The 27,443-nt window shown below is 45.1% G+C and overlaps 1 protein-coding gene across 2 annotated transcripts; it reads right to left on the bottom strand.

The window, feature by feature from the left end:
* Positions 1-26,855, bottom strand: LOC146185791 (cytochrome P450 3A8-like). 2 transcript variants are annotated; one of them, XM_084606733.1, is made up of 14 exons: positions 26,669-26,855; positions 26,156-26,252; positions 24,292-24,344; positions 24,116-24,212; positions 23,026-23,142; positions 22,567-22,655; positions 10,899-11,044; positions 10,674-10,789; positions 10,115-10,259; positions 8,470-8,630; positions 5,602-5,693; positions 4,403-4,546; positions 1,340-1,502; positions 1-189 (listed from the first exon to the last, which is right to left on the bottom strand). In XM_084606733.1, exons 1-14 carry the CDS (start codon positions 26,731-26,733, stop codon positions 103-105), a joined length of 1,572 nt encoding a protein of 523 aa, XP_084462859.1. In that variant the 5' UTR covers positions 26,734-26,855; the 3' UTR covers positions 1-102. The 2 variants fall into 2 exon arrangements, with proteins under 2 accessions (XP_084462859.1, XP_084462860.1); XM_084606734.1 differs by lacking the exon at positions 4,403-4,546.
* Positions 26,856-27,443: the final 588 nt, after the last annotated feature.

Below are 27,443 nucleotides of genomic sequence, written 5' to 3'. Positions count from 1 at the left end.
TTCCTTCAGGACGAACTGTACAGACGAATGCAATAAATAAAATTTACTGCCGTTATAAACGTTCTTTTCAATGGAAAAAAAAATCATGAAAACACGGCGTCCCTATAAGAGGTCTGGTCTTTTTCTGATGCCAACAGTGATGTCCTTGGCCGTCAGAATACCTATGCCCGTGGTGAACTCGAGTGGCACCTGCAAACGAAGTTGAAAATTATTACTTTTATGAGACTGCCAACAGCCTTATATGAGAAAATGCATTGCTGTGTGAACCCTGCAAAGGGATGCAAAAAAAATGGGATCAAATTGCAGAGTGAACTCACTATCTGTTGGTTTGGAAACCATCATTTGGCAAATACTACAGATGCAATGCAAAATTCATTTTTTTTAGTCCTGCCTCCTAAATGTCAGGCTATCGGTGACAGTCAAGCGCAGGTCGAACATACACAGCTGACAGTACTGTCAATGGTAGACAATATTGTATTTCGTTGTAAAAAAAAAAAAAAAAAACTACATGCAGGTCTCATTACAGATTAAAGCGTCTTTCGGTTTCTTTCCTTTTCTCTTCAATTTGACGGATAAGAATAATTTTTTACAATGAAATAAAAATACATATTTGTCCCTTCTGCGAATCTTCCCACACATATCCTTCGTTTTTTTACTTTTTTAAAGTAGGCTAAGCGCTCATTTTCTTGAAAGGTGAATACCATCATATGAATTAGTAGACACACTGTAAGCGAAAGCATACTTGAAAAAAAAAAATGAGCTATTTGCCAAAGCCAATTTCCGTATTTAATTTTTTTTTCTGCATCATTTTCTTCCACACATTATGTGACCACCTGCATTTACGGGATTTATGCAGCACGTGGCCTTTCTTACGGGCCCATCAATTTTAGTTAAATACCAAAGGTGACTCTCGAAATACACAGCCCTGCAAAAACACGATACTCTCAGTGTGGTGCACCACCCGGCACCTAGTATCTTTTTGCATGGGCTTGGCTTAGAAAAAAATTTTTATCTAGATCATTGGCATGTAAACTTTTTGACACCATAGATAACTGAGGCAATGTTTACGATCGTCGACATTCTGCATCGTTTCCAATATCGGTTTAAGTTATCTGCTAATGTCAGTACAGAAGTTTCTTTTCGTAATAAAATCTGTATCAGTTCCGATTTTCTGAAACATGCGGAGGGTGCAAAACTTCAAAAACGGAGTTCTATCCGTCAATGAAAGGCCTTACTGATTCCTTCTGGTTCCTCAGAAAACGGGTCTGTTTGCACTAAACTTGAAAAATGGCGAGTCCCAATTTCCGCCAAAAGCAAGAACTCAGAATCTCCCACCTACCTTAGTTTTCTCACAGGGCACGAACTGCACGCTGTGCACGGAATGGATGAGGGACAGTTTGACGGCCTGTAGGGCGAAGCGCATTCCTATGCAGTTTCGGGGCCCAGCTCCGAAAGGCAGGTAGGAGTACGGCTGTATGGAGTCGACGCTTCCTTCGCTGAACCTGCGGACGTAAGATTTATGACGCAACATTGATATCTTGGGTATCAGCGAGCTCAAGTGGACCGGAATGGGAGAATTTAACTCCGGCGACCATTATGTCTTTTATTGTGGGCACGAATCCAAGAGAAGGAATGGGGTCGCTCTCGTAGTAAACAGAAGAATGGGCAAAGCAGTGCTAGGGTACAACCCCAAAAACGACCGAAGGATTTCACTTCGGATCCAAGGTCACCCTTTCAACATAACAGTTATCCAAGTCTATGCACCGACCACTACTGCTGAAGAAGCTGACGTTGAGAGATTTTATGCGGACCTACAATGCCTTTTAGACCGCACTCCATCATCAGACGTCGTTTTTCTCATAGGAGACTGGAATGCTAAGGTAGGGAGTGAAGAAATATCCGGAATTACAGGCAAGTTCGGTCTTGGTGAGCCAAATGAAGCTGGGCAGAGCCTAGTAGAGTTTTGTCAAGATAACAACCTGACCATAGCGAATACTCATTTTCAACAGCACAAGAGGCGCCTGTACACATGGACTTCACCAGGCGGTCTGTACAGGAATCAGATCGATTATATTATTTGCCGGCAGAGATGGAGAAGCGCTATACAAGCAGTAAAAACAAGGCCTGGGGCCGATTGTGGCACCGATCATCATCTTCTTGTTGCCAAGATTAAGCTTCGATTGAGGAAAACGCAGAAAACTAGAAGGCCTTTCAGGTATAATCTGGATCAAGTTCCATTAGAATATGCTGTGGAAGTGAGGAATCGATTTCAAGAATTAGATCTAGAAGAAAAAGAGCCCGAAGAGATGTGGACTGATGTTCGTGATATAATACAAGAAGTTGCTACTAAGGTAGTTCCAAAGCAAAAGAAATGCAAGAAAGCAAACTGGTTATCTGAAGAGGCTTTGCAAATAGCTGAGGAAAGGAGGATGACAAAAGTTATGGGGGAAAGAGAAAGATACAAGGTCCTCAATGCGGATTTTCAGAAAATAGCAAGGAGAGATAAGAATGCCTTCCTGAACATACAGTGCCAAGCAGTTGAGGACAACAGCCAATTAAGGAACACAAGAGCTCTGTATAAGACAATCAAAGATATCAAAGGAAGCTCATGTGCTAAGCTGGGCGTGATAAAGGACAAACGAGGCAGGGACCTCACTGAAGCCTCAGAGATAAAGAAGAGGTGGCAGGAATACACAGAACTGTACAAGAAGGACCCGGATGTGCAAACCCAACATAAGATGGTTGTGATCACTGATCTCGAGCCGGGCATCCTGAAGAGTGAAGTTGAATGGGCCTTAGCCAGCCTTGCTAAGAACAAAGCTAGCGGAATTGGTGGCATTCCAGCTGAGTTGCTTCAAAACCTCAACCATGACGCTGTTAACATTCTGCATACATTATGCCAGAAGATTTGGACAACCCTGCAGTGGCCACAGGATTGGAGGAGGTCAGTTTACATCCCCATTCCAAAGAAAGGCAGTGCCAAAGATTGTTCCAACTACCGCACGATCGCGCTTATTTCGCATGCTAGCAAGGTGATGTTGAAAATCCTCCAAGGTAGGCTGCAGCAGTATGTGGATCGGGAGCTTCCGGACGTGCAAGCTGGGTTTCGCAAGGGCAGAGGAACTAGAGACCAAATTACCAACCATCGCTGGATCATAGAAAAAGCAAGAGAGTTCCAGAAACCCACCTACTTCTGCTTTATTGATTATGCGAAAGCGTTTGACTGCGTAGATCACAGCAGATTGTGGCAAGCTCTCCAAGAGATGGGAGTTCCAATTCACCTCATCTGTCTCCACAGGAACCTGTATGAAGGACAAGAGGCCACAGTCAGAACTGGGCATGGTCTTACTGATTGGTTTCCGATTGAGAAAGGAGTGAGGCAAGGCTGCATACTGCCACCCTGTCTATTTAACCTATATGCAGAGTGCATCATGAGGAAGGCCGGTCTGGACGAGTCTTCAGCTGGAGTGAAGATTGCTGGAAAACGTATCAACAACCTTAGATATGCGGATGATACCACTTTAATGGCAGAAAGTGAAGCGGAACTCAAGAGACTTCTGATGCGCGTACAAGAAGAGAGTGAGAATTTGGGCTTAAACTGAACAATAAAAGGACAAAGATCATGGCGTCTTGCCCTATCAAGTCCTGGAGCATCAAGGGACAAGAAGTGGAAGCTGTGACAGATTTTCTCTTCTTGGGCTCCAAGATTACCTCGGAAGGAGACTGCAGCCATGAAATTAGGAGACGCCTGCTTCTGGGAAAGAGAGCAATGGTTAGCCTTGACCGCCTAGTAAAGAGCAGAGACATTAGTCTGCCAACCAAGATCCGTATAACTCGTGCTCTGGTCTTTCCAGTTGTGATGTATGGATGCGAGAGTTAGACTGTGAAAAAGGCTGACCGCCGAAGAATTGACGCGTTTGAATTGCGGTGCTGGCGAAGACTCTTGAGAGTTCTTTGGACTGCCAGAAGATCAAATCAGTCAATATTGTCGACCATAAACCCTGACTGCTCATTGGAGGGTCAAATTCTAAAGTTAAAGCTCAGCTACTTTGGTCATCTGATGAGAAGAGAGGAGTCGCTGGAGAAAGATTTGATGTTGGGAAAGGTTGAGGGTCGCCGGAGAAGGGGTAGGCAGCGAACGCGATGGTTAGATGGCATCCTCGAGGCACTGCAGATGAAGTTATGTGATGTTAGGAAGATAGTGAGAGACCGGAAGGCGTGGCGTGACATGGTCCATAGGGTCACGAAGAGTCGGACACGACTGAACGACTGAACTGAACTGAATTGATGGCGACCATCGCCAATAAGAACAACCGTTCGGAACGTTCACGCTATACCGAGTCAGGACACTGGGTGAGTCTCGATATATATGCGCGCACTATGAGTGTGGCGTCGCGCTCACCTGTCAGGATCGAACTTCTCCGGATCTGGAAAGAATCCGGGGTCGTGGTGCATCGCGTAGACGGGGACTCCGATCACGCACCCCTTTGGCACTCTGATTCCCGTGTCGCCGAGGACATAGTCCTGGTGGGCTGATCTTTCGAGTCTGTACGGTAACGAGATCACTTCCAAGTAAGTACGCTGCAGAAACTTGGCAACAGTTCTGCACTACCACCTACAGTGGTAAAAAAAAATAAATAAATAAGCTTTAACAAGTGCATCCCTGTTGTTTTTGTGGCTTATGCTTTGTTTGTTTGTTTGTTCGTTTGTTTCTGTTTGTCTTTTTCAATTAAACCTCTCGTAACATGTCGGAAAAAGTTGCCCAAAATTAAGAATGTTCATGTCCTGCATCTTCACGTGTTTGCCATATTTTCTGTTAAACCTTTACCTATTTAGCCGCCAAATTAACTTCAGAAAAATTTACTAATATCACCCATTTTTTTAATTAGGCACAATATTTTTGTGTGTAATTTGGTTCAAAAAATGTGTCATTTCATTAGTATCTGGTTATAGTTAGCACACCAAAGTTTTAACAAGAATAAGCTTTTTACAGAGGGCGGCTCTCCCTCAGTGCATGCCGTCACTCCCGATGTCAGCTTATCCTCAGCGCATGTATGCCACAAGTGAAGTGAGAGTCACTGTCGTAAAAAAAAAAAAAAAAATTTTAGACCGTCAGCAAAGAGTGTCTAGATAGTACCGCGTCCCGCCGTGAGGGCATCGCTGCTGTCGAGGAACCACACAGAACTGCACCAAGAAAAAGTTTTTCTCGAGGCACCGCAGCCATCGACATTATTTGAGTGTAACGTCATTATGAGATTAATGTTCTCAGGCTAAAACACGCGCCGAAAGCACGAAGTGCGTTCTTTTCTTGTGACCAGCTACCACCCTCTAAGTGATCAAAATTCATCCACCGCAGTTGCTGGCCGTAAACTCGTCCTTGGCGGTGCGAGCAGCACTACATCGGGTCGGGCGAGCATGACTCGTCGTATATGCAGAATTGCCCATGACGAGTACAATATCAGTGTTGGCGGTTAAAAAGATAAAATATGTGACTATATCGCCATCTCGTAGATTACAGGTTGCAGTTAGGCTCCTAGTATTAAATGTCAAGCTTCTCACGTTAAAATACTGGGCCTCTTGTCAGAGTTTCAAAGAACTCACCTTGGGGCCGGTGGGTACATTCTCAGGGTCTCCGATACAACACAATGCAGGTATGGAAGTTTGGAGACTGCATCGAGGCTTGGCTCTTTTCCCTGCAAGTTGGACGATATGATTGTTCCGCATTAGTCCAGCTGACGTATTTTTTTATTTTTTTTTATTTTTTTTTTTTTACGGGCGCCTGCAATTATTCGGAAATTAGAGCAGTGAACCGAATGTGCTTCTGTTCGATTATTCAAAGGACTGAAATAGTATGTTCAAACTTCTCAATTCTTCAAATAGCTGGTTGGTTTAATTGGTTTGGTTTATTGTGTTTAACATTCCAAAGCGACTCCGCCTATGAGGGACGCGGTAGGTTAGGGCGCCGGGCGCCAGAAATTTCCAATGGAAATTTCGACAATTTGTGGTTATTTCGCGTGCACTGACATCGCGCAGTACACGAGCGCCTTGCTTTCCGCCTTCATCGAAAAGTAACCGCCGCTGCCGGAATTTTATTCCGCGTCTTTCAACTCACCAGTTGAGCGCCCTAAAAACTGAGATGAGGTGCGCGCCGGTTAGAGTGCGTCAGCGCTTCGGGCCAAACAAATGCGCAACCATGCTTAACAGGGCTTACGCTCGGATAACTAGATGTAACCGGAATAAGCCTCCGCAATTTTTGCACTTTATGGGCAACTCCGGAGGTTTTTTGACATTCGAATATTCTGGTAAAAATTTTACTGTAGGTCCTCCTCTCCGTTCTGAAGCGTTCTGCAAAGCTTGGGCATCGTGCGATAATCCATTCGCGCGCAGCATAATTATAAACTATGCCGTTTTCGTGGCTTCATCTGAGACAATTTCTGCGGGAAACATTGCGTTTCTGACGTCACAAACATTATAACGGCGTTACTGTCCACTTCCCACGTGATTATGAAATTGTGAAGCTTATATTGAGCTATCTCAGACATTTTATGCAGTGCTTCATGGTTTCCATACTTTATTTCCACCATCAAACTCACATACGAGTGTTTTTGTAATACTGTGCGTGATGTCTCACCACTTTGTCAACTTGGACGTCATTTCTGGCCATGAAAGCAGTTTCGGTTAGCTGCTTTTCCTTTTTAAAAATATAGTTCTAATTGGAATTTCGAAAAACGGTGTGTGTGTGTGTGTGTGTGTGTGTGTGTGTGTGTGTGTGTGTGTGTGTGTGTGTGTGTGTGTGTGTGTGTGTGTGTGTGTGTGTGTGTGTGTGTGTGTGTGTGTGTGTGTGTGTGTGTGTGTGTGTGTGTGTGTGTGTGTGTGTGTGTGTGTGTGTGTGTGTGTGTGTGTGTGTGTGTGTGTGTGTGTGTGTGTGTGTGTGTGTGTGTGCGTGCGTGCGTGCGTGCGTGCGTGCGTGCGTGCGTGCGTGCGTGCGTGCGTGCGTGCGTGCGTGCGTGCGTGCGTGCGTGCGTGCGTGCGTGCGTGCGTGCGTGCGTGCGTGCGTGCGTGCGTGCGTGCGTGCGTGCGTGCGTGCGTGCGTGCGTGCGTGCGTGCGTGCGTGCGTGCGTGCGTGCGTGCGTGTGTGTGTGTGTGTGTGTGTGTGTGTGTGTGTGTGTGTGTGTGTGTGTGTGTGTGTGTGTGTGTGTGTGTGTGTGTGTGTGTGTGTGTGTGTGTGTGTGTGTGTGTGTGTGTGTGTGTGTGTGTGTGTGTGTGTGTGTGTGTGTGTGTGTGTGTGTGTGTGTGTGTGTGTGTGTGTGTGTGTGTGTGTGTGTGTGTGTGTGTGTGTGTGTGTGTGTGTGTGTGTGTGTGTGTGTTGGAGCCAGGACACGCCGAGGAATGTAATTCAATCAAAAACATAAAATCATTACAAAACCACCGGAGTTACCCTTTAAGCCTGCATGTGCATAGCATTTTTCTCATCCGTCCCGCCGCGTTGGTACCGTGGTTAAGCGCTAGACTGTTGTGCCCAAGGATGCGGGATCAAATCCTTGGGCGCCCGTATGCTGTTCAATGTCAGCACACGTTAGAGAACCCCAGGTGGCCGAAACTTCCGGAGCCTTCCACTACGGCGTCTGTCATAGCCTTAGGCGCTTTGGGGTGTATACGTTAGACACATTAAACCAAACCATTCTTTCATTCACACTATACACGGTAATCGTGCTGTAAAAAGCAATCAGCGACAGTTTTTTCGAACGAGGACAAGCCTCACTAAAAAACTAGCAAGATCGCGTCAATGGCAATGTAAGACTCGCCCTTCATCATCTGTAAAAAATAAAAACATAATTCAAATTACGGTTCTGTTAACTGTAAAGGCGCTGTAACGGTGTTTAACTATAGGTCATTCTACAATATTTATTTATTTTTAGCTTTTAGACCTCCTCACCAACTCCCATGACTGCTAGCGCGGGATGTGTGCTGACTACAATGCGCTCGAGTAGGCACGCATCGCTCTTCAAGTTTCCAGGTCGCATCATCCGTCGCCTGAACAGCTGTAGATTTTTGCGGAGAGGCACCTGCTTTGCCTCCAGCATTCAAACAACTCGCGGTACATCAGAAAAGCGGAAAAGGCCTTTTTCAGCCGAGCTCAATCGCACCAAACAACCGCAAGGACTTTCCTGGCAGTATCGGGCCGAAAACACTATATTAGCGAGACAAACCCCATTGCGAGAATCTCTGCAAGTGGTGAGGCCGCAAGCGAAGAAATTAACTTACTTCAAAACGTTCGAAAATTGTTGCACCGTTAATGATCTTCATGCGCTCTACGCTGTCACCGCTTGTTCCATATCCATGCATGTGCTCAAATTATGTAACCTACCGTGCGACAGCTTATTCGTCAGACGGAGTGAATCGCAATATTGCTCTCTGTGGAAGCCGATGGCACTCCATCTCCGATAACAATAGAACGCTGCCACTTACATGGGCGGCGAAACATTCGTCGGCCTCCTTGCGAAGCTTGGCCTGTACGTCCGGGTTCAGTGCCAGCTGGTAGGCGGCGAATGCAAGGACCCAGGAAGTTGTGTCGTGTCCAGCCAGGAAGAAAAGGACGCACTGCGCCAAGGCTTCATCTTCAGACAGCGCTGGAAAAAAAAATGTTTACAATTAAGGAAAACGTACGAGCAGCACGCTATTTTAGGGACAAAAAAAATGCTTTTAGATGTTCCAATCGCTTATAAAACAATGAAGAGGTGCAACATTTCGAACACATACAACGTCAGATACAACGGAGCGTAACCTCCAGTAAACCTTGAGAGCGTGTCGCTGTTCACTGATTATTCCAGTGTGCAGTGGGAAGAAACGTGCAGTCGTTTCCAAAAGGACCAAGACCAGCTTTCGTTTTTTTGTTTTTGTTTTTAAAAAGACGCAGTGCGGCTCGCACAGCATGCCCAAAAAACAGCACCGCAGAACAAAGACAGCTTTTCCATTCACCCAATTCAAAGCTTCAAGAAGAGAAGCGCGCCTACATAGTCGGGCAGGCTTCAAGAATGAAGTGGAAAATGCTATTCGAAAGAGACCCTCCAACCAATGGCATCGACCTGCTGTGGCAGCGCAGCCAATCGCCTTACACACTAGCCATCAGCAATACCAAACTAGCAAATGCGGGGAAGTTGACGAAGTATGAAAATAGAAGGGTGTCTTGCTTTAGCACAGCCGTTAACATTGGTTTCGAAGTCTCCTTTGGCAACTGCTGTTTTGCTTTTCCTTTGTAAGAGACGCCATATATACAATCTTTGTCAAAGGCCATTGGGCCACATGGCTTGCTTTTGAACCGTATAATGCAGGGCTAACGGTACGTTTAAAAATAAAACTCTTGAAAGGTTAGGACAGTGGTTATTCTCCATTCACAAAAGTTTGTCTCGTCGAGTACATACGCGTGCTTCAATACATATAACTGTTGAAATGTGGCGTACGAATGTACACACCGCCGGCGAATCGGCTCAAGAATTAAAAAGCCGGCTTTGTACAAAGTCCATTTACTTTTCGCCTTTATGCATCTGTTACTGACATCACGAGCTATGAAGCGGCCACCAATAGGAGGCGGCCCGCGGAGAGAACGTGAAATTCGCGCCGCCTCATAACGTGTGCACTCGCCAGAAGCGTGGTTTCGCTTTGGCGGGTGTGAAGCGCCGTAGTTCGTTGCCCCTGCAGTGCCATAGGAAATTGACTTTTGAAACCATAAGAGCTGGCTGGCATGGCCACTGATACTGGAGAGCTACGAACTTCTGCAAATCTAAACACAATAGTTGAAAATTAACTTTTACCGCTCAGTTGAACAGTTCGCTCATCAACATGTCATAACGGTGTTCTGCTTCCCGCCACTGGAGAAAACAATATGTAAAAACAAGCTTTTCTTCAAAAATACTATCAGTCTTCTGTGCAACCCCCTGTCATAGCGCCTATATCCTAGTTCATATGGCTCTAATTTGCTCAGTGTTTACTGCTTTTACAGAAATGCGAGGGCAGTTAATTGCCGGAACTTATCTGTACAGCCGGAGATCCCAAACTTACATGTTTGACCCGAAAATCTGCAGCACCTGACCGCATTGTCCGTTGGTGCTCTCACCTTTGGAAACAAAGGTGATGTCCTTCTTCACATCAGAGTCGAGGTTGAAAATTTCCGAAGACTCTTTCCCGGAAGTGACTTCCGGAGCATCAGCAAGCACCCCTTCCTGTGCGTCCATCATGAGCTGCAGGAAGTCCTCATGGCGCTACGAATAGGAAAAGCGAACTTCAGTCTAAAATTGTTAGCGTAAAGCCACAAGCGATGCTATCTTGATACAGTTTCATCACACGCTTACTGACGCATGCTAGCTGGGCTTCTTACTTATCGCGGTATACAAAGTATTTGCTAACGTCTAAGTATAAGCGTGCGTTTACCTTCTGCCAAACGTATAGAGCCCAAGGAGCTTAATTTACTCCGTCGCCATGCTGCATGCATTTCCAGAACCCAGGACAAACTTCCCGCCTCATTCACCCAACTGTCGGAATTTCTACGTATGCTACAACAGGTACAATATACAGCTGAGATGCACAACACTTGGGCTCTACACTTTCCACATAGAATGTACAAAGAAATCAAAAATGGTTACTTAAGTAAATCAAAAATTTTATACGGCACTCACCACGTGCTTCTCTTTCCTTTTCTGTATAATATTAACGGAAACGTCCTTGAAGTACTGGAAAACTTCCGAGTTGAAAGCTTTCACTTTCAGTGCCTTCATTAAGCCAGGAAATAGGACTGAAAGATAGCCGCACATATAATCAATTCACTGCGTTGCGGTTTATTTCGCTTCCGTCCATCTTTAATTCAAGTTAGCATGGTGTGACGAGGGAGGTTATGTACTCACACAACAGTAGTAGTGGCAAGGTAACGCCGCCAGAGAACGCCTTCCTCGCTTTCGATACAAATTCGTTGGTCTCGTCGGTGTGCGAGTCGAGCTTTGTTCCAAAGGCGCATCTGGCAATAACGTCAAGTGCGTAGTGTCCGTAAAACCTGCGAACAGGCATTGTTGGTAGCAGAAATATTTGTGGATAGTTTTAGTAAAACCAAACAGCTTCAGGTATGATAACAAGTTCTACAATAAATGTGTTAGGCTGGACATGATGTACGATCTTTAAGATAACTAGACAGATAACCTAAAACCTCTAATGTCTTCATAAACGCGAAACTCTTGGCCATTCCCAGCTACTAGAGATGGAGCCCTCAAGCTGTGGCATCACAGAACATCAAATTAATGTTGGAAACTTGTGTAAATTACATAAATCTTGCAAGGTTTATTACTAACTGCTAAACATGAATATAATGCAATATGTAGTACTGTAGGCCTCAGTTTATTAGTTTAGGCATTAGTACTGTAAACATTAGTGTAAAGGAAATCGCTTTGTGCTTGGCGCTGATAGCCGCATTCGCTTATGAACCATAACACTCCTGTAAAACCAACTATTATAGCTCAAATGATACATTATGCTAATCATGAGCTCTAAATGGAATTACGTGTTAAAACCTTATCACAAGCTTATTCCAGGCCAATTGAGTCCCTATACTTTTCCTGCTGTCCACACAAAACTTCTGTCCCTCAGTGATCACAATTTTGCCATAAATCTCTCAGATGGTTCCAGTCATCAACTGCGTGCACAGCCCCACACTTACCATACAATTCTGCCTAATGCCCATTCACCACTGTTACATATGGGACAACCTTCCTGGCTGGCTATAAAGGAAAGTATCCATTTAAAGGTAACAGTATGACTTTAATGGTTCAGATGCACTGTAGTGCTAAGTTTTTGCCCTCAACGCGCCTCGCTCCTTATAAGCGCTCATTGATGCTGTCTACTTTCATCCCCGACTAGTCTAGTCTTGAGGATGCGTGCGTATAAGCAGCTAAATGCAACTAAGGATTTAACGACGCTGTGTCCCTATGCAGTGAAACCAATTGAGGGCAGCCGAGAGTCGCCTAGCTTAACCTACAGTTTATTTTTTTTCGTTCGCCAAAGATGATGCAATTAGTAAAGACTGATACATATTCTACCATTTAAATTATTGGCTTGAAAAACAAATTATGCTTATAAATATTGCTGATCGTCCAAACACTGGACGGCTCCGCTATTTGCATCAAGCTAGGGTTTACATAAAATATTTTATTTACCGGCCATAAACGACAACTTGTGCAATAAAAAAAGCTTCCGCGTGAAAGCGGCGCCACTTCAAGGTACCAACACGCACCTCAAATAACAAAATTTGCTTTTATCTGGAGGGCTCTCCGATGAAGTTTTGTGTTGCAATGCACCAATGATTTAATCTACCAGCTTGTTTACTGGTCATTGAAAGCCGATAAATAAAGCTTCCCAAATCATAGCTTGATGAAAACAACGCAGCTCTAGCCATTCTTCGAAACGATCTGCAACTTTTCATTGATACTATATTCCTAGAGTCAATAATAAAATATACTAACTAATCTTTGCTAATTTATTAACTTTTGTTATAGCCTGAGTTGCTTTGGGACGTTAAACCTCTCAAACCAAACCAATTAACTTTCGTGAATCAAAAATAATGCAGACTAAGACAGGCTACCTTCAATAGCTCTCAGTTGTTCTCACTGGTCTCTTACTGTATTTTAAAACAATGGCTCATTTAGCTGAGACATCGTATATATATATATATATATATATATATATATATATATATATATATATATATATATATATATATATATATATATATATATATATATATATATATATATATATATATATATATTGTCTGACACGGCTTCAAGCGGGCAACATGACATAGTTCGGTTTTGGCAGTCCGACGACCCGATGCTGTCAGGCGGGCTATTGCATAAGAGTAATCGCTGATGCGTTTGACAACCACATATGGGCCGTCATAGTGGGCCAAGAGTTTTTGATGTAGGCCACGGCGCCGAATTGGACGCCACTGCCAGACTAAATCACCTACCGAGTACGTGACCCGCCGGTGACTGGCATCGTATCGCACTTTAGAATGTTCTTGTGAAGCACCAGACCGTAATCTGGCGATTCTCCAAGCTTCTTCGGCGAGACAGAGGGTCTCAGACAGGCAGGGGTCTTCACGGCTTGTGAAGGGCAGGATAGTATCCAGGGAGTAGCGTGGCGGTCTGGCATAGAGCAGGAAAAATGGACTGTACCCAGTCGTCTCATGCGTGGCGGTATTAAACGCATACGTGATGAAGGGTAGTATGGTGTCCCAGTTCTTATGCCCTGCGTCCACATACATGGCTAGCATGTTGATAAGCGTTTTGTTGACGCGCTCAGTCAAGCCATTTGTCTGGGGATGGTATGGCGTCGAGTGTGGGAAAGTTACGGCGCATAAACGCATGAGCTCTTCAACAACATCAGCAGTGAATTGTCGGCCCCTATCAGTGATGACAATTCGTGGCGGCCCGTGTCGTAAGATGACTGAGTGCAGCAAGAAAAGAGACACCTGAAGCACCGTAGCAGATGTAAGAGCGGCGGTTTCACAGTAACGTGTGAGATGGTCCACGCAGATTACAATCCAGCGATTTCCATCCACGGACTTCGGAAACGGACCTACGAGGTTAATGCCTACTTGATCAAACGGAGCTGCCGGGGACTTCACAGGGTGCAGCAAGCCAGATGGAGTTGCAGTTGGACGTTTGTGGCGCTGACATTGCTTGCAACTGGCAACGTATTGTTCAATCGTCGAGCGCATTCTGGGCCAGTAAAATCTTTCTTGAGCACTGTGGAGTGTTCGAACCGATCCCAAATGCCCAGAAGTTGGATCATCATGCATAACACGCAATACGTCCGTGCACAGCGTCTTGGGAACTACAAGTAGGTATCGCCGGCCGACAGGCGAATAACTCTTTTTCCATAGGAGGCCATCACGCACACAAAAACGGCTTATAGGTACGCTGGCTTGAGCGGCGGCAAAGAGAGGCTGCAGACTACTATCATTTAGCTGAGTTTGGCAGCAGTGCGTGCGGGTTTCACAACGCTCACCCAAGCTCTTTCTCGTACAGGTGCAGAGCGCATACTTTCTTCGACACGATCCGTTGGCTTCTGCATGGGTACAAGCTGCGCTGGAAAAGAACGTGCCTGACAAGCTAAAAGCGTCGATTGCTACGAGCATCGCTGCACCGTTATCCTCCGGGATTAGCTGGTGAACGTCGACGTTGCCGCGCCTGCGCTGTGTCCTACCAAACCAGAGACCGCGCCTACATATACGGACTGCTTTCACGTGCTTTCCTCAGTTTGGCAGCAGTGCGTGCGGGTTTCACAACGCTCACCCAAGCTCTTTCTCGTACAGGTGCAGAGCGCATACTTTCTTCGACACGATCCGTTGGCTTCTGCATGGGTACAAGCTGCGCTGGAAAAGAACGTGCCTGACAAGCTAAAAGCGTCGATTGCTACGAGCATCGCTGCACCGTTATCCTCCGGGATTAGCTGGTGAACGTCGACGTTGCCGCGCCTGCGCTGTGTCCTACCAAACCAGAGACCGCGCCTACATATACGGACTGCTTTCACGTGCTTTCCTCAGTTTGGCAGCAGTGCGTGCGGGTTTCACAACGCTCACCCAAGCTCTTTCTCGTACAGGTGAGGACCATTCTTCCTCATTTTTTATTATCTTACTGTTGTTGCGCGCACTGCTGCCAAAGAACAGTCCTAGTGTTTTCAATTTGTTGTTTGTGATGTCAAACGTGAAGGAGCTTAGTAAGACGCTTGATGATTTCAAACGGGAGATTCGCGCTGAACTTCGTTCCTTCAAACAGAGTGTAGAATATTGCAGTGAATCTTGTGACAGTGTGAACACACTCTCCGCAGAAATAAAGGCTCTACGTGAGGAACTTGCCGCAACGCGCAACTGCAACCAAGAACTCGCTGCAGAAAATCAGAAACTGCACACGCGAATCACAGAATTGGAACAGTACTCACGGGCCAATAACCTCGAAATTAAGGGTGTGCCTGATAGCGGAGATGTTTTCGACATTGTGCAAAAGATTTGTGAAAAGGTAGGGGAGCAGGTAACCCAGGAAGATGTTGAAATTTGCCACAGAGTACCAACCAACAAATCTAATGAAAAGAACATTGTTGTACGCTTTGTGCGACGTGACAAGCGAAATGCTGTATTAGCTAAAGCCAGGAAGGCACGTTTTTCCGCTACAGACATTGGCTTCGAAACAGATTCTTCTATTTTTGTCAATGAGCACCTGACTAGGCAACTCAAACAGCTTTTGGGAGCCGCAGTAGCACAGAAACGAAAGGCAGGATGGAAATTTGTTTGGACACAGGGCGGAAAAATTTGCGCAAGGAAGACAGATTCATCAGATATGGTAAGAATCACCTGCCAGGAAGATCTGAGCAAAATGCAATAGGACTTAAAATGCTTTTTAAACTCCCTTTTGCGCAAACAGCGATATGGCCACCGCACCAGAGTGTAAATACTATGAACCTGGCAATTTCAACAAAGCACTGAAAGTGCCGTCCCACTACTTCAGGGCATTTCACCTAAATGCCCGAAGCATTAAAAATAAAATGGACGATCTGCGCATGTTCTTTGATGACCTACGGGATAAATTTGATGCGATATTATTCACAGAATCCTGGCTTTCTGTTACTGATAGTCCACCGACAATACCAGATTATATTTATCACGGCATCGTACGGCCCGCAAACCGAGGTGGTGGAATTGCTATGTTCATCAAAGCCACAATTTCCTGTGAAGTTGTAAGCGATTTGACATGTATTACACCAAATGTTGAGTGCTTTGTGGTACGGTTAAAAAATATTCTTATAGCAGCTGTCTATAGGCCACCATTAGGATATAAGTCCCAATTTTTTGAATTCATGGAAACTTTGCTGTCAAGCCTCCATTCAATGCAAGGAGCCTTCTTAGTTATGGGCGATGTGAATATCAATATGCTTGGCGAAGATTCATCTTCTGAACGCCTAGAAACGATACTTCGCACTTTCGCTTGTTCAAATATAATTTCTTTGCCTACCCGTGTTACCGATACCAGTGCCACACTTCTAGACATCTGCATCACTAATGTACCTTGTGACCAGTGCTTATCAGGTGTGCTTTCTCTTGATATCAGTGACCACCTCCCGATTTTTACATGTTTGCCGACAGTGATCGTCAAGCAGAAAGTCACTTTTAGCTCTACTTATCGGGACATTAACTCTGCTTCGCTCGAGAAATTTTACACTGAAATAGAAAATATTCAGTGGGAGGGTGTCTACGCCAAACGCGATCCTAGTCAAGCATACAGTCTTTTCCTGGGTATATTCAAGGCCTGCTATGAGAAACATTTTCCCTTGGTGCACAAGTCTAACCGAAGGAAAAAAATACGCAAGCCTTGGATTACGACCACCCTGCATAAGAGAATAAAAGTAAAAAACAAAATGTACCATTCCTTCATCCGATCACGTGACACTATCCTACTAAAACAATACAAAACATTCCGTAATAAATTAAATGCTGATTTAAGGACTGCAAAAACGTACTACTATCAGTGTCTGTTTGCTGAGATATACAACAACCCAAGAAAGCTATGGCAGGAAGTCAGTAATTTGACCAATAACCTTAAAGCTAAGTGTCCTCTTAATATTGCAGCTTTTGCTGACGGGAAGACTGATATAGAGGCGTTGGACACAATGAATGAGTTTTTTGCTAATGTTGGCGAATACGTTTCCCCAAACAGAGACTGTACTAATTCGTTTTCGAGACTTCGCCCAAGGCTTGAGAATTCAGTTATGCTCTCCCCAGTTACTTCCCAAGAAGTCATCAACTTCATGGCCAGAATTCGAAAGAATGTCGCGGCTGGACTAGATGGCCTGAGCAGTGTCCCTATTAAACATGCAACACCTATTATAGCCAAACCACTCGCATTTATAATCAATCAAATGATTGAAACTGGTATATTTCCTTCTGACCTTAAACAAGCGCGCATAACCCCGGTCCACAAAGGTGGAAGTGTTAGTGATATATCAAACTATCGCCCAATATCCGTTTTGCCCATATTTTCTAAGGTTTTTGAGAATGTTATTAATGCTCAACTTACAAATTTTCTTACTAAATACCATGCTATCAGTGAATCGCAGTACGGCTTCCAGAAAGGAAAATCAGTTGAAATGGCCTTATTACAAATCAAAGATGAAATACTTAAAAATATGGATAGCAAAAAATTCACTGTGGGTTTATTCATTGACCTCAGAAAAGCATTTGACTGTGTAAACCATAATATATTACTGCCAAAGTTGCAAGATTATGGCATACGTGGTGTTGCTCTTGATCTTATCGCAAGTTACCTCTCAGACAGAAAACAGTGTGTAAAAGTTAATGACCTGACTTCTTCGATTACAACAGTAAGACATGGTGTACCTCAGGGATCGATCCTGGGACCTTTGTTGTTCATTTTGTATATTAATGATATGTGCAATTTGCCTCTTTCACCGAAACTGGTCATGTACGCTGATGACACAAATATTTTTTTCTCCGCACAAACCGTAACCCAATTGAACACTGTCATAAATAGTTATTTGATCAAACTTGAAGAGTGGTTGCATAAAAACAGATTAACCTTGAATGTTAAAAAGACTAAATATATTATTTTCAAGCCTTATAACAAAGCCTGCGACACTGAGCTAGTCCTAAACTTTCAAGGTACAGCGTTGCAGCGTGCAACTTCAGAAAAATTTTTAGGCGTCTGGTTTGAAGAAACCATGTCATGGAACACACATGTTAGCAAGCTGGCGATAGAATTAAGCAAAACAGTTGGCTGTCTCTATAAGCTGAGAGAATTACTTCCAGTGAGGCTCAAAAAAGCAATATATTTTGCTAATTTCTACTCTCGTCTTTCATATTGCATTTTAGTTTGGGGAGTTACAACCATCCATAATTATAGTAAACTCGAGCGGCTACAAAAAAAGGTGCTACGAATTCTTGAAAACTTTTATGGAAACCCTAGCCAGCTATCTACGGATCCCTTGTTTACTAAACATAGTATGCTTAAAGCAACTAAATTATATGATTACAAACTGTCTCTCTATATGCATAAACGTAACCTTCCCAATGATACGCACCGTCCCTTGCATGCTTACAGCTTACGCAGGGAACTAACGCCAGTGCCACATACACGAACAAATTATGGTCGGGCCACTCTTGACTACCGCATACCATCACTTTATAATGAACTTAAAGCCCACATTGACTTTACTGCCCCGCTTAACACATTTAGACACGAATTAACAAATTTTATGATGAGGCAATGAATAAATACTCCGATGTTCATATTCATTTCTGATATCTGATGTGTGTATAATTCTTTTGATTTTGACCTCATGTACATATCCATTTTTTGACTGTGTTGTGAAATCCTCTGCGAGATGCTGCCTGTAGGCCCCCAGGGCCCAGTCAAGCTGTCTGTGACAGCTTTTTTCCTGGGGGCCCCCAACTTGTAGGTTGGAAATAAAGTGGATTTGGATTTGGATTTGGATTTGGATTTTGCTGTTCCGTTTTGAAAACATTCGTGACGGGGAACGCTTGCTCAAGGGTCGATATATAATTGTCGAAATCGTCGCTGTCAGGTCCAGTCGTGGCCATTGGCATCCTAGAACAATCTGCGTCTGCATGACGCCTCCCGCTTTTGTACACCACGGCAAAGTCATATTCTTGTAACCGGAGGGCCCAGCGTGCGAGGCGACCACATGGGTCTCGAAGGTTCCGCAGCCAACAGAGTAAATGATGGTCAGTTACGATAGTAAACGACCGTCCGTACAAATATGAACGGAAACGCTGCACAGCGAAAACTACAGCCAGGCATTCCTGTTCGGTGACTGTGTAGTTTCGCTCCGGCTTGCTCAGGGTACGACTTGCGTACGCGATAACATGCTCTCGTTCATCGTGCCGTTGGACAAGGACTGCCCCGAGACCGATACCACAAGCGTCCGTGTGAACTTCTGTCGCTGCAGCAGGATCGAAGTGACGTAGGATGGGTTTCAATATTAAAAGAAACTTCAGTTGCCGAAATGACGCGTCGCAGTCTGGTGTCCAGTCAAAAGTGGAGTTTTTGTTGAGAAGGCACGGCAATGGGTAAGCGACGTCAGCAAAGTGATGTATAAAGCGTCTAAAATAAGAACACAACCCTAGAAAACTGCGCAACTCCTTGACTGCCTGCGGGGGTTTAAAAGACTCAACAGCAGCAGTTTTCTGGGGATCCGGCATTACACTATCACCATTGACAAGGTGTCCTAGTACCAGCGCTTGGCGCTCTCCAAAGCGGCACTTTTTCGAGTTTAGAATTAGGGCGGCGTTGTGCAGACAATTCAAGACGCGTACTAGACGGTCATTGTGTTCTTGGAAGGATTTCCCAAATATGACGACATCGTCCAGATAGCAAAGACAAATGTCCCATTTTAAGCCACGCAAAACTGTGTCCATAAAGCGTTCAAATGTGGCTGGCGCATTACACAGCCCGAATGGCATAACATTAAACTCATAAAGGCCATCTGGCGTTACGAAGGCTGTTTTTTTCTTATCCGCAGGGTCCATTGGAATTTACCAGTAGCCAGATCTGAGATCAAGACAAGAAAAATAGGACGCACCAGAGAGGCAGTCGAGGGCATCGTCTATGCGAGGAAGAGGATAGACGTCCTTTTTCGTAACAGAATTTAGACGCCGATAATCGACGCAGAATCGCCACGAGCCGTCTTTCTAGCGTACAAGAATAACAGGGGCAGCCCAGGAGCCAGATGACTCCTGTATCCCCTTCTTCCGTAGCATGTCCTCCACTTGCTCATGAATGACTTTGCGCTCAGATGGGGACACGCGATATGGCTTTTGACGAATGGGACGAGCCGAACGAGTGTCGATGCTATGATGGGTCCGATGTGCAGGGCGAGAGGTTGGTCCATCTGTTTGAGAAAAGTCAAACATAGGCGAAAAAGGTAGAAGTATATCCACAAGAGTACGGCGTTGAGGTGAGCTGAGATCGGCGCTGATCATACGGAAGATCGAAGTTTCATCAGCAGGCAGAGGTACGGTGGCACTCGTAGCATCTGTGACCAAAGCAACGACGTGGGGCGTATCTGGTCCACAGGAGGCAAGCTTCAATCCCGTTGGTAAAACTGCGGGCTCGGACGATGGATTGATTGTCCATAACGAGGCACTACCGTGATGCACGGAGATCATACAGTGAGGGATAATAACATTTTTCTTCAGGCATGCTGAGTGAACTGGGTGCACCACGGCCTGAAATGAAACCTGGTCAAGAAGTGAAGCGGACACGGGGACGAACATGGCAGACAAAGGTGGAACTACTGTGTCTTCGGTAATACTAAAAACTGTGTCTTCATTACGGCCACTTTCAAAAAGAGTCGGCAGATGCGAGCCGACTTCGGCAGTCCATGGTAGCGCCACAAAACTTCAAGAAGTCCATTCCTAAAATGATGTCATGCGTAGAGTGGGGTAAGACTACGAATTCGGCTTGAAAAATTGCACCACCCACAGACACTTGCGCACTACACACACCCAGTGGCCGCAACGCCTCTCCATTCACAACACAAAACGTTGAAGCACGGTCATATTCAAACATCACTTTGCGTCCCAACAAGCGCCAAAACTGATTACTCATCACAGACACAGTCGCACCCCTATCCACCAAAGCTAATGTATACACACCATCAATGAACACACGAATTTTGTTTTTGAGCATTATAGTTGGAGGGATGTTGGCACACAGCACATTTCCAGCGGCCTCACCCCCATTGGTCGCGCTGGTTAGTTTTCCTGCTGAGGCGACATGGAGCGCCGCCGCGGTGATGGAGAACGACGCGCACGGAAGGGGCGGGTGGAGGAGTAACACTTTTATCAGATGCAGGGGAGTGGTCGCAGAGATTCTGGTTATGGATGTTGCAGTAATCCCCACGCTGAGTATTTGATTGCTGAAAAACGGGACTGTATTGCCGATTGTTGGGTACTGTTGTAGGCGTCGGACGGTTATAGCGAGGTGGGAACCTACTGCGGCAGTACCTGGCGATGTGACCTTCGACGCCGCAGCGGTAGCATATTGACGGGGAAGATAGAAATGCTGTTGTGGATACGAGCAAGGAACAGCTGGGCGCGTCGTAGGTCTGGCTGAATGCTCATACTGCTCAGGAATCCTCGTAGTCGAATGGAAGATCTATGTGCACTTGGGGCGACGTCATACCTTGGGGCGTCAGGCATCGGTGCATTCCAGTTGGCGAAATGTATAGGAGGATAGTCAATAGAAGCTGCAACTTCAGGAGCTTGTGCGAAAGGCTGCACTGTAATCGCTTGTGGTGGTGAAGCCGGCCGTCTAGATCCTCTGGACAGAGACCTCAGCAGATTCGTGCAGGGGAAGTGGGTTGAGCCGCAGGAGTTCTTCCCGCACGATTTGCCGGATCGTCGACGGAAGATCTAGTTGGGCATGGTCATCAAGGCTGGCCACGGTAGGCACGTTGGCCAGCCGCCCAAATTTTGGCGCGATACGACGGGTTTTGAGAGCTTGAAAAGCGCGGATGTGTTTAGTAACATCGGAGACGGTTTCAAGGGTGTCTTTGGCAATTAAAACGTTGTACACGTCAGCCGCGATGCCCTTCAAAATGCGGCCGACTCTGTCTTCTTCGGACATGTTGGAATTCACACATTTGCACAATCTGAGGATCTCTTCTGCATAAGTGGTACAAGTTTCATCCGGCAATTGAGCTCTTTGAGCAAGGGTCTGCTCAGCCCGCTTTTTGCTCGGCACAGAGTCACCAAAACGCTGTTTTATCTCGGTGGCAAATCGTTCCCAAGTTGTCAGATTGTCCTCGTTATTCTCGAACCAGGTCATAGCCGTGTGAGTTAGAAAGAAAACGACATTTGTGAGCATGGTGATAGGGTCCCACCGGTTGTACCGACTAACTCGTTCATAATGAAGTAGCCACTTCTCAACGTCCTCGCCTTCTTCTCCTGCAAACGGTCGTGGTTCCCGGTAAAGCTGGCAGGGAACAGAGCTAGAGGGGGCAGGCCTGTCACAAGCCTGGCCTGCAGCGTCGCGGCTGGCACGGTTAGATTCGGTGTGGTCCATGATTGTTGGAAGCGGTGGCAGTCCAGCAAGGCGGCGACTACGTCAAAACTCAAGTTGGTCTTGCTGCGCCATACTTAGGGATCGAACGGAGCACCTTCCACCAAGTTGTTACGGTGAAATAGAAAAGGGGTGTTTATTTACAGTGATATGGCAGTGGGATAAGGTGAAGCCTACTAGCCCCCAGGCACCAACTTTCTCCTCTTCTTCTCCCAGACCAGCACAATTCTTCCTCGTCGTTAGTGGCGTGACAATATATATATATATATATATATATATATATATATATATATATATATATATATATATATAGAGAGAGAGAGAGAGAGTATCTAATAATTTACCCATAACTTTAACAGCAGCCATAAGTGTCTAGTAAAGAACGTCTACTTTTCTTAGGCTCAGGCAGTTTAAGTTCTTCACTCACTGCTTAATATCGACGTCTTTTTTCAGCTGGGCGGCATTCTTCATATGCTCAGAAGTTATCTTGGCGCAGTCTTGTATCAAGTCGTTCATCTGGAGCAGACATAGATTAGCGTCAACCATCACGGTCGGCATATTTCGAATAGATCGAAGCGTACAAGCCCACAACCTGGATCATTTGCCTCGTGGCTTCTGCCTATAATGTCATTAGACTACTTCGAATGGTCATGGGTCACACTATACTCATGAAACAGATGCTTAAGTGACAAGAATATTTCATTCAAAATGGCAAATAATAACGGTAGACACAAATTAAACTTATACTATTCTCTTTCCTCCTTTTTTTTTTTTATCTGCCATCAAACCGAAAACCAATACAACCACATTCCTGTCTTTGGAATCATATGAGCTTCGCACATGCTTTACACGAGCACGCACATTCTTCGCAATTAAGTATCCTTACCCTTCGGAGTTTTCCTGTGGTGAATGCAGGGCTCGCAGAGGGTCTGATCTTTCTCCAGCGTTCCGCGGAGGCAATGCTCATCATGTTGTCTAGAATAGGGTCGAAGAACTGGAGCGGCTGTTGTAACAAAAAGCGGGAATCAGATGTTTTCCGTTAAATACTGCTTTAAATAAAATGATGAAATTCACGCCTTCGTCAAGCCAGAATATAAACCGTCATCAGCGATCACCCCTTTCGTTATATATTACTGTGTTTCAGTGCCCGAACCTGTGGAAAAACTAGTGTGCGAACAGTCTGCCCAGGATGTAAACTGCCAGCTCAATCTACTTGCAATAAGGTGGGTGTCACTTTTCGTTTCAAACAACGTTACGTCCATGCGAGCAGCACTTGTCGCGTGGTATATACGCCGCCGTAGCGTCTTGCAGTATCATGTGGCCCAGAATTACTAAACCAAACTGACACCCCTTATAAGGTGGTAAGGTCCGCCTCCTTGGCAGTGTGCCCCTAGTTGACTACCAGTTATAATTGCTCCGATCATCAGACTAACGAAGACGTTACCAACGCAAGTGCAGACCAGGACGTCTCACACGTAAACCAGGTCAACCGGCGCAAGGATATGTACAGTACTTAAACGCTGTATGAACTAGCAGCGCGATCCTATTTATAGCAGAACGTTTTCGATTTTTTATGGGGAACTGAGCGAACAATCTTGAGCTGCCTTCGCGACCTCTGGCCTTGTTGCATACACATCAAAGAACACACACCACAAAAAAGAGAGAGAGAGAGAGAAAAGAAAAACATGACATGACATGAATGGCCTACTGACGAACAGAACAGCTTCCTCAATGACGTCCCTCCGTACTTTTTTAATAACCCTTTTGCGAATTAGATAGCTTGCACTGGGAATTATTATTTGCCTTCCTTTACTGGTTCCACTAGACCTTTTGCGACACGGAGCAATAAACGCTTCCCGTTTCGAGAGACGGATAGCTTGGAACCATGTTTATTCTCGGCAGGGTTTACTTGCAAGCGTACGGGGTCATTAAAAAGCTCCAAACACGGCTGCGGGTAAACAAAACATAGGACCTACCCGTCTGTTACAAAGTGAAGGAAAATCCTTCACGAGCACTCGTTTCACGAGTTCAGGTTCGCCGACCATCAGCGTAGGTTTTCCTCCTTCGTAGATTCTGAAAAAGCGAATTACGCGTAAGCGATTCCACAATGGATAAAGGCACAGCTTCACGTGGAACGCATAATTCGGCTTACCCGAAAACTCTACCCATTTTTCGGTAACGATCGTGATCCATTTCATGGACCGGCTGCAGACGGGAAAGAAAAAAAAAACAGTGATTAAAAATTACAAGACTGCGCTTAATTCTGCTCAAGAGCGGAAATGACGAAAGCCACTTTAAAGGAATGTTTTCACTAACTGCACTGTCATTGTCAGCTTTACTATCATCCTCACGCTAAACAAGGTGAATTACGATCAGTTTTTCCCGATCCCGGCGTGGAGAAATTCTTTGTGCGTTCGGTGGAGGATCGGAGGGATAGTGATTCGATTTCCGGTGGAAATATATATATATATATATATATATATATATATATATATATATATATATATATATATATATATATTTCCGCAAACATTTCTTGCGAATAGCTCACCTGCGCGGTAAGTCTCCTATAAGGTGCAACAAAAAGCGGCAACGCTCCAAATGAAATCTAGATGCGCTTGCTTACGAACTGCAACCAGCGTGGTGACATTTTTTTTTTTACCGAACATTTGCGCCCGGAAGATGAGCACTGTGAAATAGATTTTTTTCTACCCACGTGTTTGAGCAACGTAGTTCCATGATAATCAAAAAGCAGTTTCAGTCAGGCAAGTGATCGAAATGCTAAAGCGCCATTACTCGCTGTCATTACGTGCGGCATAAAAAAAAAAAAAAGAAAAAAAAGGTTACTATGTGTACGCCCCGCAAAACATAAGTGCGCAGTTCAATGTCACGTATGCATGCACTTCTAATTATGAAGCATCTAGTACTTACAGCACGATATATAATACGCTTGCAACAAGGGAAAACTTCCAGAGCAAGGATATCTAATGGTCTCTTAGACAAATCGTAGTAAAAGCGCTTTCCGCAAAAAAATATTCCTGAGCTGTCCTTGACCTTAGCTGCTCCAACACTATTACCCCTCCTGCGTCCATGCAGCCATCGCGGACAAATTCGTAAAATTCGACTGATCGTTAATCCACCAGGACTGTTGATTCTCTGAGGGTATGCGGGTATCCGCTTCGGTCGGCAAAGTGGGTCAGCATTGCCCACCGATCCAGTTGGCATCCACATTCGAAACTTTCATCTGTTTGATTTAAATCGTTTCTACTGTAAACTTAATTTGCCGCAAATATTATATATAACTCGACGTAATCAAGCTACAAGGCAGTGAATTTAAGACGAAAAAGCACATAATTATGAAAAGCGCAATGGCTGGGACAATCTTAGAAAAAGCATAGCAAAATGCATTATTTCTTTAAATTTTAAACCCCCGTAGAATTGGCAACTATTTTCAATTTAGACCATCAAAACAATAACGGCTTTAACTATTTTTGAAGTGAATTAAGGCATCATCCTGCGTTGCCATTATAGAAGCCTGCAGTATTATCAGCACAGAATAATCCAACCTCTCCGCACAAATCCAGACATTTCAGACAAAAAGGCGCTTGGCTACCTTTAATTCATTGTACTGCCTGAAGCCTCACCTTACCCTCCATAGCCTCCCCTTGGAAGATTTACTCATAATTTCATAAAGCTGTACAGCACGCTTCAAAAAGAATTCTAGGGGGCACTTTGGACCACTAAACTGCGATGAGGCGAAAGCCTCTACCTTCGCGATCACGCGATAGCGTAAGCTACCAGCCAACATATAAAGCTCCGCTTTAACCAAGCCGTATGAAGCGCTAAGGCCAGACAGCCCATATCTACCCCTAGACAGCGCTTGTCATGTGTCCTCCGAAATTGCGCATGCCTTTCGAATGCTGTATGCTGTCTCTTGAAACTATGAACCATGTACCCAGCATGCAAGCTATGTTGCTCATAAATCCGCCCCTAAACATGCTGATTTCAATTCTCACCTTGTAAAAAATTCGCAGCGCTGGGCCGATCACCAAAGAGAAAGCTTCGTGCACAACATTCTGCTTCTTCCAATAGTTTCGGTTCCTTGCTGCATACCTATAGTCATAAAAAGGGCAGGAGCGATGTGAGTGAACGCAGCAATTCTCTTCGATATTGCATAACAATAAACACGTGCTAGTGTTTCCTCGTGTTTTGTCCCCAATTATTTTATGACAGAGCATTCTTGCTAAAAAAAAAAAGAGGAGAATAGACCAGCAACTTCAAACGAGGCACCAAGTTATCTCATTGGCATCACTTTGTATAATAATAATAATAATAATAATAATAATAATAATAATAATAATAATAATAATAATAATAATAATAATAATAATAATAATTAATAATAAGGAGTGTCCACCATGAAAAATGTAAAACGCACAAGTAAGCACAGTTAAGAGGAAAGCAATAGCATCAATACCAGCAGAAGCTGAGAGAACGAGAGAAAGAGAGCAGCGTCCACAGGCACTCACAGGTAGAGCAGAATGCAGGCGGTGGCCGCAAACAACAGCCAGTCAGGCAGACCAATCAGCTCCATTGAGGCGCCTTCCGGGGAGAGACGTCGGCTGAAAGCGCGAGTCAGCAGCTCGCAGTTTATTCGAAAAGAAACTTCGCTCAATTCAAAGAACAGCTGATGCGAAGAGAAGCGCACCGAACGCGCTTTCCGCAAAGTACGGAGCGGCGCTCACAAACAGGTTTCCTTATATCCCTGAAGTTCGCCGAGTGAGAGCGCCCCGGAACATAAGAGAGCGAGAGCGCGCCTAGGAAAGGGGTGTAGTACGTACGCGTAGACGATGACGCACGCCTTGCATCACCATCTCTGCCTCCGCAAAGGAGGCAGTTGGCAGAGCAAGAGCGTAAACAATAACATTACACGAACTTTTGAGATAGAAAGAGAGAGCGAGAGAAGCGGCGTTGTGGAGGTCGCGGTAGAGTGTCGTCATGGCAAAATGATCTGCAAGAAGGACCGTTTGAGGGGCAATCCCGCGTCTCCCAGAGGCGACCAAACGCCCTTGAACGGACACAACTCGCCATCCTCTCTCGCTGACTCCGGAGGGAGCGGACACCCTGTTTATCGCCCACATTGGTGCCCTTGCGTACCGTTTGATCGACACGTGCCGGGCGGTCTTACGCAACGTTTGCACAGCCGGGTACCTAATGTCATGACTGATTCTCGCACAAGAAACCCCCGTGCACGACTCTTTTCGACCATTCGTTCGTTTCTTTGTATTGTTTTTTTTCTTTTAT

Source organism: Amblyomma maculatum, chromosome 6 (genome assembly GCF_055883805.1).
Source record: "Amblyomma maculatum isolate TAMU_Amacu chromosome 6, ASM5588380v1, whole genome shotgun sequence".
Taxonomy (NCBI): domain Eukaryota; kingdom Metazoa; phylum Arthropoda; class Arachnida; order Ixodida; family Ixodidae; genus Amblyomma; species Amblyomma maculatum.
This window is presented reverse-complemented; position numbering and strand designations above follow the sequence as displayed.